This window comes from Athalia rosae, chromosome 3 (assembly GCF_917208135.1).
Source record: "Athalia rosae chromosome 3, iyAthRosa1.1, whole genome shotgun sequence".
NCBI lineage: Eukaryota > Metazoa > Arthropoda > Insecta > Hymenoptera > Athaliidae > Athalia > Athalia rosae.
The window spans coordinates 7841253-7858500 of NC_064028.1; the positions used below are offsets into that span (position 1 = coordinate 7841253).

The 17248-nt window shown below is 36.6% G+C and overlaps 2 protein-coding genes across 14 annotated transcripts in view; both read left to right on the plus strand.

The window, feature by feature from the left end:
- Window positions 1-12494, plus strand: part of LOC105689958 (tensin-3) — a 91186-nt gene extending 78692 nt beyond the window's left edge. For 9 of the 13 annotated variants that reach the window (XM_048652248.1, XM_048652256.1, XM_048652253.1 and 6 more), the window contains 10 exons: window positions 4479-4689; window positions 4863-5045; window positions 5556-6266; window positions 6713-7113; window positions 7325-7414; window positions 8193-8304; window positions 8397-8577; window positions 8671-9036; window positions 9152-9434; window positions 9954-12494. In XM_048652248.1, coding sequence (XP_048508205.1) covers window positions 4479-4689; window positions 4863-5045; window positions 5556-6266; window positions 6713-7113; window positions 7325-7414; window positions 8193-8304; window positions 8397-8577; window positions 8671-9036; window positions 9152-9434; window positions 9954-10113 — 2698 coding nt within the window. In that variant the 3' untranslated portion in view covers window positions 10114-12494. The remainder of the gene's footprint in view (window positions 1-4478; window positions 4690-4862; window positions 5046-5555; window positions 6267-6712; window positions 7114-7324; window positions 7415-8192; window positions 8305-8396; window positions 8578-8670; window positions 9037-9151; window positions 9435-9953) is intronic. The other 4 variants (XM_048652249.1, XM_048652252.1, XM_048652250.1 and 1 more) reach the window with 4 other exon arrangements.
- Window positions 12495-13192: 698 nt separating this feature from the next.
- On the plus strand, window positions 13193-16769 carry LOC105689948 (carboxypeptidase A2-like). Its single transcript, XM_012407343.2, has 8 exons — window positions 13193-13970; window positions 14342-14441; window positions 14937-15042; window positions 15165-15326; window positions 15604-15826; window positions 15925-16155; window positions 16299-16483; window positions 16569-16769. The coding sequence occupies exons 1-8, from the start codon at window positions 13327-13329 to the stop codon at window positions 16742-16744; spliced, it is 1827 nt and encodes a 608-aa protein (XP_012262766.2). The 5' UTR covers window positions 13193-13326; the 3' UTR covers window positions 16745-16769.
- Window positions 16770-17248: the final 479 nt, after the last annotated feature.

Below are 17248 nucleotides of genomic sequence, written 5' to 3' on the forward strand. Positions count from 1 at the left end.
AAATCAAAGAACAGATCTAGAATATCGCCATCTTGGATATTTTGTACGGATCATCGAGCAGCTGCTCGAAATCACCCACAATGAACATTTGTTAACGCACCGTAGTAGAAATAAACTACGTACTTTTACGTTACATTCTCATTACATCCAAGAATGGCGAAACGCGGTCATGACTCACCACGATCTGTACGATCGTACTCCTTGCTTCATAAAAATCCCCATGAACGGTACTAATTGGCCGCTGAGCAATTTTTCTCAATTTCTAATTGGAAAAAAATGAATCAAAGTGACGATAGAATCAAATGAATTAAAAAAAAAACGATACATCGGTCAGAAAAGAATAAAAGAATTCGAAACCAAAAAAAAACAAAAAAAAAAAACACGTATAAACGGTACGGTTTTTTTTTTCACGGCGTCTAACGGACAAAATATGTTGGAAGAAAATAAATGGAGAATCACACACCCTTGCATAGGATACGATAACATTATAAAGTTTCCTTAATGTCGGGTAGGATTACGGAGGGAGGCTGTTGCTGCAGTTTGCTTAGATAATAGTAATGTTTGTGAATACGCGAAGAGTGGGATGAAGAAAAGGGGTGAAGGAAAAGGGGTAAAGTTTATCGATGAAACTATTGGCAGATGGCCATCCTTATATAACCAGACGCGCACGTTTATATTCTGCTGATATTTTGTATACGCTTCTATATTACCTTATATACGTATATATATGCCTGCATACTCACGAATATGTTACATACGAGAGCATGTGCTGCAATCTTATCTCTGTACTTACAGGCACCCATATACTTATATATACCTATATCGATAGTTACATACATCCGCGAGAAAGCAGCAACAGGCTCGGGTTTTCCTTTTACGGAAAACGATTTGTACGATAGATTTTGTTTCCATATATTTTTTTTTTCTCTCTTACCTTCGTGGGTTTTTTCTTATTCATATTATTATCTGCGTATGTGTTGTTGTTGTTTTTTTTTTTCTACATATTTCACTTATTTTTTGTATACGTGAAACTTTCTTTTCTCTTCCATATTTGTAAAATACACGCCGTACATGCATGGAATCACCGTGAAACTTTTTGCAGACGGACGTGAATTCGCGAGTGAGAATGTCATTTCGCTCTCCAGTTTTCTAATGTTTTTTTTTTTTTTCTCGTCTTTCGAAACTGGAAACTTTTCAATAACGTAAGAGAACGGTGTACCGTGAGAATGGTACTTTTTTCCATTGAAAACTGATTTTCGAACAAGGCTTGCGATGAAAAACGCCTGGTTTTGTACTTAGCGTCAATTATCGTCCGCTGAAGTGGGGAAAAAAAAAACAAACAAGAAAACGGTACAACGTGTACAGTGCAGGGTTTTACCCCAAGGTGGTGGAATGGGTTGCGGGTACATCAACGTAGGGATACATATATATATACAAGTATATAAATTTATCGCATCTACCTTAGGAGAGGAAAAAAATGATCTCGACTATTTTAGACCCTCGAGAGTCGCCCTCTGACATAATTTTAAATTTAGAATCTACCCGCGCGCGTTCTGATGTTGCACGATGCGCGTCGCGACGCTTTGCTCGATACCATACTTTCCGTACGAACGCAGCGGCGGCTACTTTGCTACCTATACCATTACTCGCCGAGGAAACGAATACTTTTGAAACTTTCAGTTGTTGATCTTGTCAACAATCCAAAAATCTCCTCCCGTGTTTTAAATATAAATTCAATGCGATGTCTTCGTTACGCTTTTGATTCTCGCCAAAAGAAAATAAGTAAAACTATAAGCAGAATAAAATCAGTATACGTTAATCGTACGTCGCAAGGACTGAAGTGCAGCGGGGTAAGGATTCGAAAAATGAAGAAAAAAAATATATCTGATATCTGATTTATTCCGGTCACTCGAAATCGCCCATATCACATCGTTTACTATACGGTCTATACTTATATAGAGCGGCGGGCTTTGGAGAACGGAATTTAAATTGTTCTGCAAACCACTATCCGTACACAACGTTGCGCCGCGCGTGCGGGCGATTCCGGGTGATGTTGTGGGCCGCCGGAGTACGGTTACCAAAGAGAGAGAGAGAGAAAGAGAAAGAAAAAGAAAGAAAGAAAAAAAAAACTGAGAGAGAAAGAGATTGCGGTATACGGGATAGTTGGATCTCCCGAATAGGAAATCCAGGAACTGATGCTGCGACGGTGATGTTCGCGTCCCCTTTTCTTATTCTCCACTTATCCGTCAACTTGGACATATGCAGCACGCTGCCGCTGCTACCGCTGATGAAACTGCTACTTTCTGCAGCCGCCTTTCGTGATGCGAAAATTTTCATATTTCATATCCCTTATATGTACGTACATGTATTCGGAAATCGAACACGCGCGCTCCACCGCAAGAACGATAGTTGATCATAATAAATACAATTAAATTCGATCATTCATTAATCGTCATTACCAACATCTGTAATTTTTTTTTTTTGATTCGTTCACGTTTTGGGCACAAGAATAATCAATTGATATTTGATCGAAATTGTTGAAAATTGTTGAATTCAACGCCCGTTAGTCGGTGTACCTATTTTTTATTATACTCGCTACTCAATTCGAGTTGTTTCGAGTGTTTCGAATGGCATAAATGAAGGTTTGGTGATCGCGACCGAGAGCCGCATTCTTCGTCGTACACATTGCATTTGTGTAAGTCGCCAAGTCAATGTTATATACCTACACGTAACCTACGTGACGAGATCAACACTCTGGAGGAAATCTCTGATCTACTGTGCAGCCCCCGTCGCGCGGTGTTATAGTTGCAGCGAATTCGGTTGGCCACTCGAAACTCATTCGTGAAACGCGATTAAATCCGGTATGGATGTTATCTTTTGAAATACTCGCAAAAATAACGACGACGTTTCCGAAAAATCAAAAAAAAAAACTATCCACGTATTATTAAAATGCGTCAAAACCCGATCGATTTGACACGGAATGCCTCATACATCGACCTCGCTCTATACCCTATACGCTACAGCGGTGCACAGCGAATCTTTAATTATCAATTTCCGATAGCAATTATTATGAAATACTAGATCCCGTTTGACCACAGGGTAATTACTCGGAAAATCGCTTATCAGGGTTTAATACCTAAGCGCGAGTTGCGGCGCAAATCATCGTACTGCATTCATAGCTAATATAATATGCATCAGATTACGAACGTAATCTTCCGTGTAATACTCTTGGAATTTGCAAACAAAAAATACAAAAAAAAAAGAATACGTATTTTTCAAACATTCACTCAAAGGTTCAGATTCGAAACGAAACAATAAAGATCCGAAGATTGTGAGCGCAATTTTACAAACTTTGAGGCGCACCCTTTACATTCGTCGTTTTATAGTTCATTAATAGTCATAGTCTAGTAAAAGTCGGTCTGCGTGCTACGTGATAATTACGAGTCCCTCTAATTGCTCGGTTATCATCAACGTCCGCGTCGTCCGCAGTCTCGAACGTTACCTTATTTTCTTCTACAAAGCAACCCCGATAATTTTCTCTTTCTCTCTTTTCTTTTTTCTCTCTCTCTCTCTCTCTCTCTCACACACAACTCGCACGTATGAGAAACTTGAGAAAAGCATGACGTAGGCAAAATGCAACGTTTATACGAAAAATAAAAGCAAACGACAGTGGACCGGATTTATTAACGAGCGGATTATTAACAGGGATGAGAAGCTATAATAACGTGCGTACGCACGAGTGACGAATGGACATTGAAAAACTAAAACTAAATTTTAATAAGAGAGCCGAAAGAATGAAGTAAAAATTTCCATTGGTAGGACAGAAACTGCGTCTAGAATTTTATTTCTCTGTCCCTACTCGCTGTACTCGAGTTTTAAAAAACAATTTTTTTCGTACCGATTATACAGTGACCGAAGGTATTGTATAATGTAGATCGAAAATAGTTGGTTATAATCACGTGACCGATGTTACGTAAGATCGTAAGAAGCGATGGTCTATTGCTCGGAATCGATGGCCCATGACGACCTCGTCAATCAATAGATAATTACTCCTATCTTATTATACCGAGGGTAAAGCTATTCCATCGATCGAAGAGCCGGAGACCCTTTTTACTCTTTCCTTTCTTCTTACTGTTGTAGCTTATTCTTCTTTTTATATTCTACTCCCGCGTTCTCAGTTCGTAATTCTTTTCAAAGAAGAAGAATCGATTTCGTCCATCCGCAACGGTGCATCGTTTTATATCGTTGTACCTATACAGCTACTGCAACGCGTGTTTCGAATTTTAGTCTTAAAAATATGTAGGTAGGGGAAAGGCGTACAAAATGGCATATATTGAAAAAATGAATTTTTATTCCAGTATCCCAATTGTGTTGTAAACTTTTTTTTGCTAAACCGATGAATTTTTGATCGTTCAATGATTCGTTTATTATCTTTTTATTTGACTTTAGTCAATTTTTCGCTCATTTTCTTCTTGTAGATTATCGTGGCTCAGACAACAACAGCTAAAACTTGCCGCACGAAGGGACGAACGAAGCCCAAGTAAACAATGGCGTCAGGAATCCGGAAATCGCGTCATCGGAGAACTGAGAACTATTCAAAGAGGAAGAATTCGTCAAGATGGTTACGCGAGCGATTCCGCCGTTCTGGACGGCGACGACGATAATTGGACTGTCAATTCTCCCATACAGGTATCCCATTTATTTCTTAATCTGTTTTTACCATATCTTTAAATTTCTGGCACTCCAAATTTTTGCGACTGAATAATGAAACCAAACTCGCTCCTTTCGTCGTTCTTTATTCTCGTGTAAAATTGGAAATTTCAAACCATAATTGGTTTTTTTTCTTCGGTTCCCATTTTCAGCAGCAAATTCGATCTGCCACTTATACTTCGGCGCCAGCAAGTCCATTACTTCCGCAAAGATCTAGTAGCAGGAAGTACAACGGGACGCTTACCAGTGGACGTCCTCGTGCAGAAAGTTTCAACGAACGTCCGTTCGTTAGCGTGAAACGTGGCTATGAATTTCGCAAGAATAGCGAAACTCAGGTAACTATAATTAATGATTATATTAAAAATTATAACATAGGGCAGACAATTAGTTACTAGATTATATTACACTAATTAAAAGCTACTCTTGCATATTAATTAGCTGTTTATTATTCACTTAGATGAACAATATATTAAATACTAATAGACCACTTATACGAAGTTTGCGATAATATTACCCGAAGCTTTTATTTTAATTTTCATACAACCAGCAGAACTAATAGCCGCATTAGCTCGCTGCTGCGTAATCACTGCTGATTAATAATATTACGAATGAAGAATGTTCACCTCCTTCTAGCCGAATATACGATTATTTTTTTTTCTTTCATACACCTTTTAAAAAGAGCTTTTAGACGATCCGATAGATGATGAGTTCAAAGTAAAATGACAAACGCATGATGTAAAAAATATTTCAAACGAATAGAAGATAGAACGAAAACATATTTCCACAAATCCCGGCATGTTGGCTGCAAATATATAGCAAAATTCCGCTTATTGAACGCGTTACAGAGTCCCCCGATGTCCCCAAGGTCGGCTTTAGCAGCTGCACCCTTAGGATATGCCTTCCAACAGACTATCAATCGTCAGTATCAACGGCAGCTGTATCAACAGCAAGAAAATCAGACAAAGAATAATCACGAAAATCATCATCATCAGTCTACACCACCTCAGCCAGAATCGCGAAGCGATAGCTATGCGAGGACAGAATCTCTTATGAATCAACATCATCGTGCTTTAGCACTTCAATCTTCCGCAACGATGACTTCTTCTAATTCCCTGAGTCAAGATAATAATTCGCAGTACAATAATTCTACGTTCAATTCGAAACAACTTCATTCGAACGAAAACAGAACGACCTTCAACTATTCCCAAAAAATGACGGAGGTCGATGGTGTTCAGGGGAGTCAGATTAACCGGGAATCATCTGGACTTTTGAAAACCGTTGGTAACGATGTAAAAACCACGTCGAATGGAAATGGAAATGAATATAATGGAAATGGAAGCACGGACAATGCGGATCCTCTCGTGAGCTTATTTCAGTCTTTGGCAGAAATATCGAACGTCAGAACATCGTCATCTACTAATAAAAATGAATTACAACATCATAATCGTGATACATCCACATCCATATCTGCATCTGCATCTGCATCCGCATCTGCATCCACAAATACGACTAACAGTTCCCCTAATCAGTCGCCAAAAGCATGGCAAAATACACAGGTTTGTTGCTATTTAGAATTCATCCAGCTTTGCAAATTTCCTCATCGCTATTTCACTAATTATTCATAATCAATGACTCAAAAGAGAAATGGATAAAAAAAAATTCACCATGATTTTTCATTATTTGCTTTAGCAACTATTTTACTTTCGACAACGCTGAATAATTTCACAAGTCTTTCAGGGTCAGATAAAAGAAAATAGTTTTCTTTTTTTTTGGTTTTATTTTCACTCGACTGCCAATGAAATTTTATTAGACATCATGCTTGCATATTGTACGGATTCGCCCAGCGGTAAGCGACGATTGTCCACTTTCAAAATGGAAAACAAATCGAAAATTTTTATCGCCCACAATTCGTCACGAATAAATTGACTGTTCGCTCGTTTCTTTCAACGCTTGATGTGACTATTGGGCGATTTATTCATTGTCGAAAATCTTCATTTCGCAGTCCCACAATGACTCGGTGTCATCCTGGACAGAGCGGAGCATAAGCCCAGCAGGAGTTGCTCCCGGAGGTACGGTATCCCGGCCGCAGACACCAGCGTTTCCGGTTCACCCGCGGACACCGTACGTCAACAATTCATCGCCAACGGTAACATTTGCGAGCGATAGATTGTACGGAACATCGCCCAACAACGTTAACAACATCAATAACAACAACAACAACAACAACAACATCATCATCAGTAACGGGAACAACAACAACAACGGACCCGAATTCGAAACTAGAAATTACAATGGTAATGGTAACTACGGAACTTACTCTACTGAAAGAGTATACACCGTTGAAGAAAGACGGGAAATTTCAAGAGAGACTGGTCTGCCACCCAAGAGTCCGACGACCCAGCGGTAAGATCCTTCTTGTCATTTTTCTAATTATCATATTCTCATGTATTTGTTCAGTTTTTCTTGAAAATAGACGGCTTCGAATTACGCGGACGAGGACAGCGTTGTCCGTTTTTTTCTTTTTTTGTTCTGATGAGATACTCTGTTTAAATGAATAGATAGCAACAAAATAGAATCGATAATGACGAGAGAATGATTATATTCGTGATTTTAGACGCTTGAGTTTCCCAGCAAGCGGATCGCTAAAGCAAACGCATAACAAACGATGGCCGCTCACTAACCAGTCGGCGTCGTTCGACTATAGGTAATTAATAAATGAAAAAATAAAGCTGGGGGCCAATTGTTCGATCGCCGTGCCTTATTTTTCTCACTACATTAATGGACGGCGCGATGCGATTGGCTATTATTTTGATAACTCGTATATTAATTATTCACTGTCGCGTTTTACTAACACAAAAAATTATGATAATTAAGTTTGTGACTCAAGCTCGAAAATTAATAACTCACAAGCCTGGAAAATATAAAAATAAAAAAAGAATCCGAACCAAGCAAAGACAATTGGCAAAGTTTAGATGAAAAATAAATCTATATGGATCAAATTTAGTAACAAGATGGATTTTTGTTACGAGCTTGGGGATCGAGGGGATTTTTCTATAGGCAAAAAAATATAATGCAAACTGCTAATATGAATGATTATGACAAAATTTATGTGTCCGCTTCTGATTTATTACTAACTACAATTGCGAAAAATTTCCCTCAAGCTTTGCATCGTGTGGAGTTCATGACTCGAGAAATTTTTTATTTTTGTCTGTCTTTTAAAAATTGTCGTTTGGTGCTTATAATATCATTGACTCTTTAACAGACTTTCGATCTTATCTCATTGCGCACGATGAAATAATGTGATTGTTGTCGTTTTTATGTGTGTGTGTTTTTTTTTCTTCTCATTTTCACTGATACACGGAATGATCAACTTTTACACAGATCTGCACCTATCTTCGGCAAGATGACTCACAAGTATAAATTATATTCGATTTCAACTAATGTTTTCCTTTCTTTCTTTTTTTTTACCTTCGAAATTACAGCAAGGATCGACCTAACTCTCCCGGAGGAGAGTACGCCAGTCAGTCTCAAATCGCAAACAATCAAAGCCCAGCTGGAACGCCAACACAAATTGAATTCGCCCAGAGTCCAAAGGTAGTTTTTACAGAAAATAGCAAATCGTACCGCTAATACGTGATTAATTTCGAATGTTGACGGTTATTTGATTATGAAATATTGCTTTTCAGAGCGCAATTTCATATACATCGATAAACAGCGGCGGACAATCGTCGCCGAAAGTATTTTATGGATCGAGGAGATCGAGTGTTCATTCAAACACCGAACCTCAGGAAGTTGCCGATGCCAATGTTAAATTCGTTAGGGACACTAGCCGAATTTGGTACAAGCCAAACATATCAAGAGAACAAGGTACGGCATAAAAATTCGAGTGACGTCGGTTTGGACTCGTTGAAATATTCTTTCGAAATCAAACAATACAAATAAAACGTCTTATTTTTTCAGCAATTTCCATGCTGAAAGATGCGACTCCAGGAATGTTCGTGGTTCGCGACAGTAATTCTTTCCCCGGTGCTTTTGGTCTTGCATTAAAAGTAGCAACACCCCCACCGGGAGCTCCGAGTAGCCCTCGGGATCCGGCCAGCGAATTGGTCAGACATTTCCTCATCGAGCCAACATCAAGAGGAGTTCGTCTGAAAGGATGTGCCAACGAACCAGTTTTCAGCTCGCTCTCAGCTCTCGTTTATCAGCACAGTTTAATGGCGATGGCTCTACCATGTCAGCTACTTTTACCGGAACCGGAAGCCGCTGCCAGAGCACTTGATTCTCCAGGAACAAGTAGCGCTCAACAACTTCTGGCCCAAGGAGCAGGTAAACATCAAACGTTCGGAAAAGAAATAAAGAACAAGTTTTTAATCACGGATGATGCTCCATTCTGTTCTTCGTGTTCTTTATGAATGAGTTAATTTTTGTAAAATTGTTACAGCCTGCAACGTTCTCTACCTCTTTACAATCGACACGGAATCGCTGACCGGACCACAAGCTATAAGAAAAACAGTCGCAACGCTCTTTGAGCAGCGACCGTTACCGTCAGCTACAATTGTTCATTTCAAGGTGTCTGCCCAAGGAATTACTTTGACGGATAACGCTAGAAAATTGTTCTTCAGACGTCATTATCCTACAAATAATATAAGTTATTGTGGCCTTGACGCAGATGAAAGAACGTGGAATTTTACTGGGGAAGAAAACGGTCAAAACCGAAGCGCACAGTGAGTACAAATTCGAATTTCATAAATTTCCAACGAGATAGAATTTCCATTTCAGTTCCCACAGTGGACATTTAACCGCTCGATCTTTCTAGATATTTTTACCCATAAAAAACCCATTTAGTTTAGGTCAGTTTAGTTCATTCCCATTCTTTTCCTTTTCGTGATTTAGTCGAAAATTATTTCAGTCAGCTAAAGAATAAAAAGATGAGAAATACTTATCTAAACTACTGATACCATACCTCGTGAGTTACTGTAATGCAATTCCGTCGTTTATTTCAACTACAATTCAAGTCACGTACATTTTTTCCTTACTTACTTACGTCCACGTCCGCATGTCAACGAAACCGGCAATAATAATATCGTCCTGATCTCGAGTAGAAAAGTTTGACCTGCATTCATAAAATTCGAGTGAATCCAACTAACAAAAAACTCATATTCAATTTTTAACATCTCGATATAATATTTAGTACGGAATAATTAAATTTTCGGAATCGCACAATAACGAGTAATCATTTTCAGTCGTTGCTTCGGTTTCGTGGCTAGAAAACCAGCTCACAAATCCGACAACCAGTGTCATATTTTCGCCGAACTTGAGCCGGAACAACCAGCGACAGCGATAGTAAATTTCGTAAACAAAGTCATGATGGGAAATGCTCAGGTCAAGGCAAACATCGTCTAGTTCTCTTGCCGGTTTATTTCTTCCAGTTCTTTCGAACGGTGAAGAAACAAAATGGCGAGCTTATTGCCTATGTGCATTACGCAGGTGAAAGAAGAACATTCAAACTCGCATAAAAAATAAATAATAAACGAGCAGTTGGTACAATGCTGATGTTAATATGAAAAAAATAATATTCGAACGCGGATGATGATTGAAAATTATATAATTATCAGCATTGCCGAACTGGAAACGAGAAAAAAAGAGAAGAAAATATGCAGGAATAATGAACGGATTAGATTTACAACCGTCATCTCTACGACCCTTGTTATTATTATTATTGTTGTCATTATTGTTATTGTAATTTCGTTCATTCAATCCAGAGGCCTTTTCTCGTAAAACATTATTATATTAGAATATATGCCTAAATAATAGTGTAACAATGAATGTAAACCGTGAAACAGTAATTAGGTGGTATACATATAGTACGATTATATAAACTCTGATTAGAAAAACGAGGGAGGAATCATATAAAGGAAAAAAATAAAAAATCAAACAATTATATCGAAGTTGTAGATCACACCGCAATATAAATATAGATAACGATGACAATGATAATTATAAATTGTAATGAAACATCTCTAAATTACATTGAGGGAAAAAAAGAGATTTACGAAAAATTAAATGTTGTGGGATATACATACGTGTTATTATAATAATGTAACGATAATAATAACGTTAACAATAATAACAATAATGAGGATGTACAACTGCCAGAATTGGAACTGGATATCAGGACTGGCCTTAATAATTTAGAATCCGATATCATCATACCTATATGTATACTTATGATATTATTCTGGTAGTATGTAATAATGATAAAACGAATAGTCACATCTCACTATCCGTTCAATAGCTATTTATGTAGAAAAGAAATGAGAAAAAGAAACGAGTATAACATTTGAGGTTTTACTTTGTTATTGAAAATCGTAATCATTATCGTTTATTAAAATTATCACATCATTATGTAATGCAATGATTATGCAGAAAATAATTGTTGGACGTTCAGAAATATTGTAAATATAAATATACCTACATATACATATATAAACGTAGTTACGTGTTCAAATCATATTATTGTATAATGTAGGAACACACATATAAAATAGTGAACTAGAGTAATATAATAATATCTGTATTATAATTACGATGAATATATGAATCTAACAAGTGCACAACTACTTGCAAAATTAATAAGTCAAGAATCAACTAATAATCGCAAAATAAAATAAATTTATCGAAAAAAATAAGCGAGAATAAGTGAATGTCATGTACTATAGAATATATACACAATATCGAGTTACTTTAATCTGTGGTTCTTGCCATGTATCGATAGAACATTTGAATCAATTATTTTATTTGTTGCTAATTCCTGATTACACATAAATATAGTATAAATAGTATCTAGTTATGTAGGAAATGGAATGCTTTTGACTATAATAATGTTATCATTATACATGATTAATAATTAATACAACTATATAGAAATATATATCACTTATACATTATATTGTAATAAATTATTATAACACACAGTCAATTACTATTCGTATAAATTATACGACAATATATATTACGCATGTACATATATATGTGTGAAGGTATATACACATATATTTATATTATTTCGTCTACTGATGTTGCATTTTTGATTTCAAAAATAACAATAACGATGATAATTCCGATGATGATGATATGCCGGTGAAAATTCTGATGGAAATATTAACTCAGTCAGTCCAACAATGTTACTTTTCAAGAAGTTTTATTTTATAATCGAACTAATAACGTAATTTATTCATTAATTGACGAAATATAAAATTTCCCAAATTGAAGAGTTAGGCGATAAACGTGCTAGTCAAAATTTGGGTAACTCGATTTACGGTTACGTCGCTATAAAATAATAGTTGTAATAATAGTGGTTTCATTCTGGACATTACACATTCTAATTTCGATTATCTACCTACCTGTCAACAGTTCATGAATCCACTAGCTACGTGGATAGGTACGGGAAAAAAGAAACAAAATTCTGTATATAACAACAAAAATAATATCATTCATTATGGATTACAATTAATCTGGATAATTAACTATTAATTTACTATCTCGATCTTACTTTTAATCTTATAGGTATATATCAATAACATATGCATGACCTTTATCGATTATGGATCATGCATTATTATCCGCAATGATATTTATTTATCCTTCTGTAATATGAATTATACATATACCCCTATTGAGAGGTGAAAAAAAGATAGCAATAGCAGCAACAAAAAAAACCATCATTCAGGAAGAATAATAAATAATTGAATATCAAAATGATACTCAAATTGAGCAAATGGTAATTAATAACTATAATTACTTTACGGATATCTCAACAACACCTTTCCATCTTCATGCCATACTCCCTTGTTATCCACTACTTAGATTTATTGAATAGTTAAAACGGAAGAACAAAAGATTTAAGTCAACCACGGAGACATTTAGCCAGTCGAAAGTGCAATTCGGTTGTACGTCATTAACGTTCGGAGTAAATTGGGCAGTCCTATAATAATTAGCAATCCGACGTGCAGGTAAATATATTTGTGTGCTTTGTTGTGTAGCTATAAGAAAATACCTCATGGGCAAAATATTTAAGCTAGTACATAACGGCAAATTTACTCAGGCTGACCTACTAAGGTGTCTGTCCTTCGAGAAGATCGCACCGACAATATAAAGTAGAATTTTATACGTGGACCAAATTCTTTTGGTTTTTTTTTCCTTCCGAAGTGTATTAAAAGAAATCCAAAAAATTCTAATCTATAGAATTGAAGAAAGAAATCGTAGGAAATCAATTGAATTTGAAGAAACACGAAACTGGTGAGAGTATGTAATAATCTCGAAAATATATTGAACTCTTTCAAGTTAACTAATCGGGTTCAATTGATTCCGATCAGAAGATATTTGCAAAAAAAAAAATCGAGCGAGTCTTCCAGGACGCAGGTGAGTTCTTGGTTTCGACCATCGTTTTTCGTGTATAATTGGTGTTACGGCTAGTAAATGGGGTCCGCAGAATGGTCAGTGAGCGAAGAACCGTCGTCGAGTGTACTCATAGTTTGAACGTCGTCCCGAGTATTCTGAAAATTATTCGAGCCTTCGTTCTTTGCAAAACAAAACTTAAACGAAAAACAAATTAAGATGTATAATGAGAATATAAATAATAATTTTACGGGGATCAGTTTATTGTTCACGCTCTCGTTTTTTCTAATAGTAATTCAACTAGTCAATGGAAATTATTTAGGAAAATCACATACTACTGAATTTACTGCCGAACAAACGAATTTCTTTTCGAAAATTAATACCCAGCTGGATAATGTCAGCGCGGATTCAATTTACACCAATGAAAACGGAAGTTTCGAAAATACAAGAGGGGAATTTTTCCCGCCTTACAGAAGACGCAGCAAGTCCACGATTTTCAAAACCATAAATGAATCAGAAGCCGATTTTTCCAATGCAGTGGAAGAAAAAAAGGAAAATTTGAAGTCGATGAAGAACGAAACTTCGACTATTGCTACTTGGTTAGCAGAATTTCGCGGTATTTCGTTCGGAGGAATAGTAGAAACTATTTTCAACGTAGTTACTACCGGTATAAGTTCGATAGTTACGCATGTTCTTGGAGAATCTAAAAACGGTGGAAAATCACGAGGTAATCGAGTCAATTATAAGGGGTATCAACTTCTCAGAATAACTCCAACAACCGATACACAAGTCACCGAATTAATCGATATGGTAGACACTAATGACGACGGATTGAAATTCTGGACACCTCCGCTAAAAAACAGGTAAATTAAATAATTTGAAAAAAAAAAAATTTTCATCTTTTCGTCTTGAAATTTTATAGTCAATTAAACTGATGCTGCGAACATTTGTATCGGACTGCTGCAGATACTCCCAAACGCGCGAAACAAGAACGAATAACGGATCTTTACAAGGTTTATCCGTTTGTATACTTTTTTTTTCTTTTTTTTTTTTTTGTAATCAATTCTATCGGGATGCCCATGCAAGTCGGCAGGAAGTGTCATGAATCACTTCTCAAAAATCGAGACACTAGGTCGTGGATCGGTTTTGATCCATGAGAGGAAAAAAACCTCCGAGACTTCCGAGAGAAAAAAAAAAAGGATAAAATGTTCTGACATATATTTCATTTGTGCAGATCAACCGACGTCATAGTTTCGCCAGATATGGTGAGCGAGATGAAAGATTTTTTAAAGGAACAAAAATTCGGATTCAAAGTCTTACTCACTGACCTGCAGGTATGTACGACTAAAAAAGAATACACTCGATTAACGACATTGCGAATTCCAAACCAGTATACGCGCTCTAGATTCTGATTATATTTTGTCGAGTACGTATCGGGTATTTCACGTTTACTCGACTAGGTTTAACGTCAACAATTGTTTCTTTTTTATTTTCCGAAAATTTGTAACGAGAATCAGTGTTAAAATTGTCGTTTTTTTCCGATGTTCGATACCGTGTTTATTATTCTTTAGATGTTTTTTATATGCTGATTTCTTTGATCGCAAGATTTAATGAGATTCAAAACCAGGTGGAGTTGAATGACCCATATTTATAGCGTATCACCGGTTAATAATTATTTAACAATTGTCGCGGACTTATAATAGGGTCACGAAAATAAAGTAACTGCGAAGGATCATATGCAGAGAAAAATAGTTTAAAACAGAAATAATGGTTGTATCGGTAGAGTTAAACTCTTCGTTAATTTTTCTGTTTTATATTCATTAACACAGAAAACCATCTCGTACCAAAATCCGAAAATGTCGAAGGAACAGAGGGCAGATTTAGTCACGAGTCAAGGTCATTCAATGACTTGGAAACGGTACCACAGATACGCAGGTGAAAATTCTTCTCCGTTCTTTTTTTTTTTGTTGGCACAATTAGGCTAACTATGTGTACTTTTTGTCTCGAACTAATCCATCAATCATGGACATTATTCTTGTTTTTTCATTACATTACAGATATCATGAGGTACTTGGAATATCTAGCTTTTACTTATCCCAGTTTAGTCGAGCTAGAAACAATTGGAAACAGTTACGAAGGTCTTCCGATAAAACTCGCTAAAATATCAACCGGATTGGCCAAAAATGGGGAAAGTAAACCGGTTGTGTGGATAGACAGTGGTGAGTGAAATTTTTTCGTTCCATCCCATTTTCCATATTTATTTTGTTGTTCATTCCCTTTTTTATAGTAGGTAATTGGATCTATCGTAAAATGAATACCTCCGCGGCTTGTTCAAATAATAAAATGGCAATATATCTTAACTGATGACACTGATTTTATTCCATCGCGCAGATGTTGCAACGGCAGTTGAAAAACAAATAAAATACAAAAAAGAACGAAACGCGATGATAAATTTATATCCCAAGTATCTTTATTGACTCAATATATGCATTGCAGGAATGCACGCGAGAGAATGGATAGGTCCTGCGGTCGCGACTTACATCCTGAATCAGTTGGTTGAAAAAAATACGACTTATCTAAAACTACTCGATAGTTCAGACTTTATGATTTTGCCCATCCTAAATCCGGATGGTTACGAATTCAGCCATACGGCAGATCGCCTTTGGCGAAAAACAAGAAGCAGTCACGCTGCATCAGATGATTCAGAAAACGAGGCGAGGTAGGCGCAGCGTTTTAATGAGAAAAAAAATAAATAAATCGATATTACGTTCGTTCTGAGAAAATTTATAAATTTGTATTCATGTTATTCTTCCTCAGATCCGGTCCATTGGGACTTTTTCATTTGCTGTCTCATTACACGAGATGGTTTTTTTACCGGTGTGAGGGCGTTGACCCTAATAGAAATTTCGGATATCATTGGGGCGAAAAAGAAAGCGGAGCAGCCAGCACCGATCCTTGCCATGAAACTTATGCTGGTCCGAACGCTTTTTCCGAACCGGAAACTCGAGCCATGGCTGAATACATTTTAGCTAATCGACAGCGAATCAAGTGAGAAGATATTGAAAAAATAACACGATAATTAATTTTCTTCTTCAACATTTTTTTTCTAACATTTCAAAAGGAAATAGTAGCATGGCGCGATGGGCGCGATTTATTTCAAATTTCCACATTGTTGATTTTTATATCTTCAGGATGTATCTGACGTTGCACTCTTATTCGCAAATGTTGCTGATTCCTTGGGGGTACACAAGATCTCGTCCATCGGATTTTGATGAGTTAGAAAATGTTGCCAGAAAAGCTACAAACGCAATGTTAAAAGTGCATGGAACTGAATATCAGGTTGGAGCATCACCAGATCTTCTTTATCCCACATCAGGTAGGCGTATATTATGTTATTTTTTTAGTTTTCCAAAGTCGTAAAGATCCACCTCAAATATTGTTAATTAAATTTCTCCATGAAGGCGGATCGGACGACTGGGCAAAGGGGATCGCTGGCATAAAATACGCTTATACTTTGGAACTTCGAGATCGTGGTATTTATGGTTTTCTTTTACCGGCCAGACAAATTGTTCCGACTGCCAGAGAAACTTGGGCCGGTATTCGAACGATCACGCGACTCGTAACTTCTAACACCTGATAAGAAAAAATAAAATAAAATAATTTAAAAAAAAACCCACCGAATTCAAAGTAGAGCAAGAAAACAAAATATGCCCGTTAATCAAATTGCAGCCGATACAAATGTCTTTTAGAGGGAAAAAAACGAACAAAAATCATAGAAATTACACTAAAATAAAAGAACATACCCACCGTTCTTTAATTTCAGATTATAATTTTGGTGTCTAATTGGATTGATTTTGTGATGACTTTTGACAATTAACTCGCGGAACACTACGGTGAATTTAAATTGTTAGTTATTATCGCGATGACTGTGACAGTGTACAATTACCGTAGATATAATATGGCGCGAGAGAAAGACATAACACTTATGTTATCTACACGTGAAAGATGAAGAAACCGTTGACCGCAAAACCCGATACAACGTAACGTTGCGTTTTATGGCACGATGAACGTATTATAAAAATATGTATACGTTACGTATATTTTTACCTGACTCTTTTGTACAGTTCACTGTGTCACGTTT

Coding starts and splice junctions, on each gene's coding strand:
- LOC105689948 (XM_012407343.2), top strand. CDS start 13,327: ATGTATAATGAGAATATAAATAATAATTTTACGGGGATCAGTTTATTG. Junction 15,043..15,164: donor ACGGTACCACAGATACGCAG/GTGAAAATTCTT, acceptor ATTACATTACAG/ATATCATGAGGTACTTGGAA. Junction 16,156..16,298: donor GCTAATCGACAGCGAATCAA/GTGAGAAGATAT, acceptor TTATATCTTCAG/GATGTATCTGACGTTGCACT.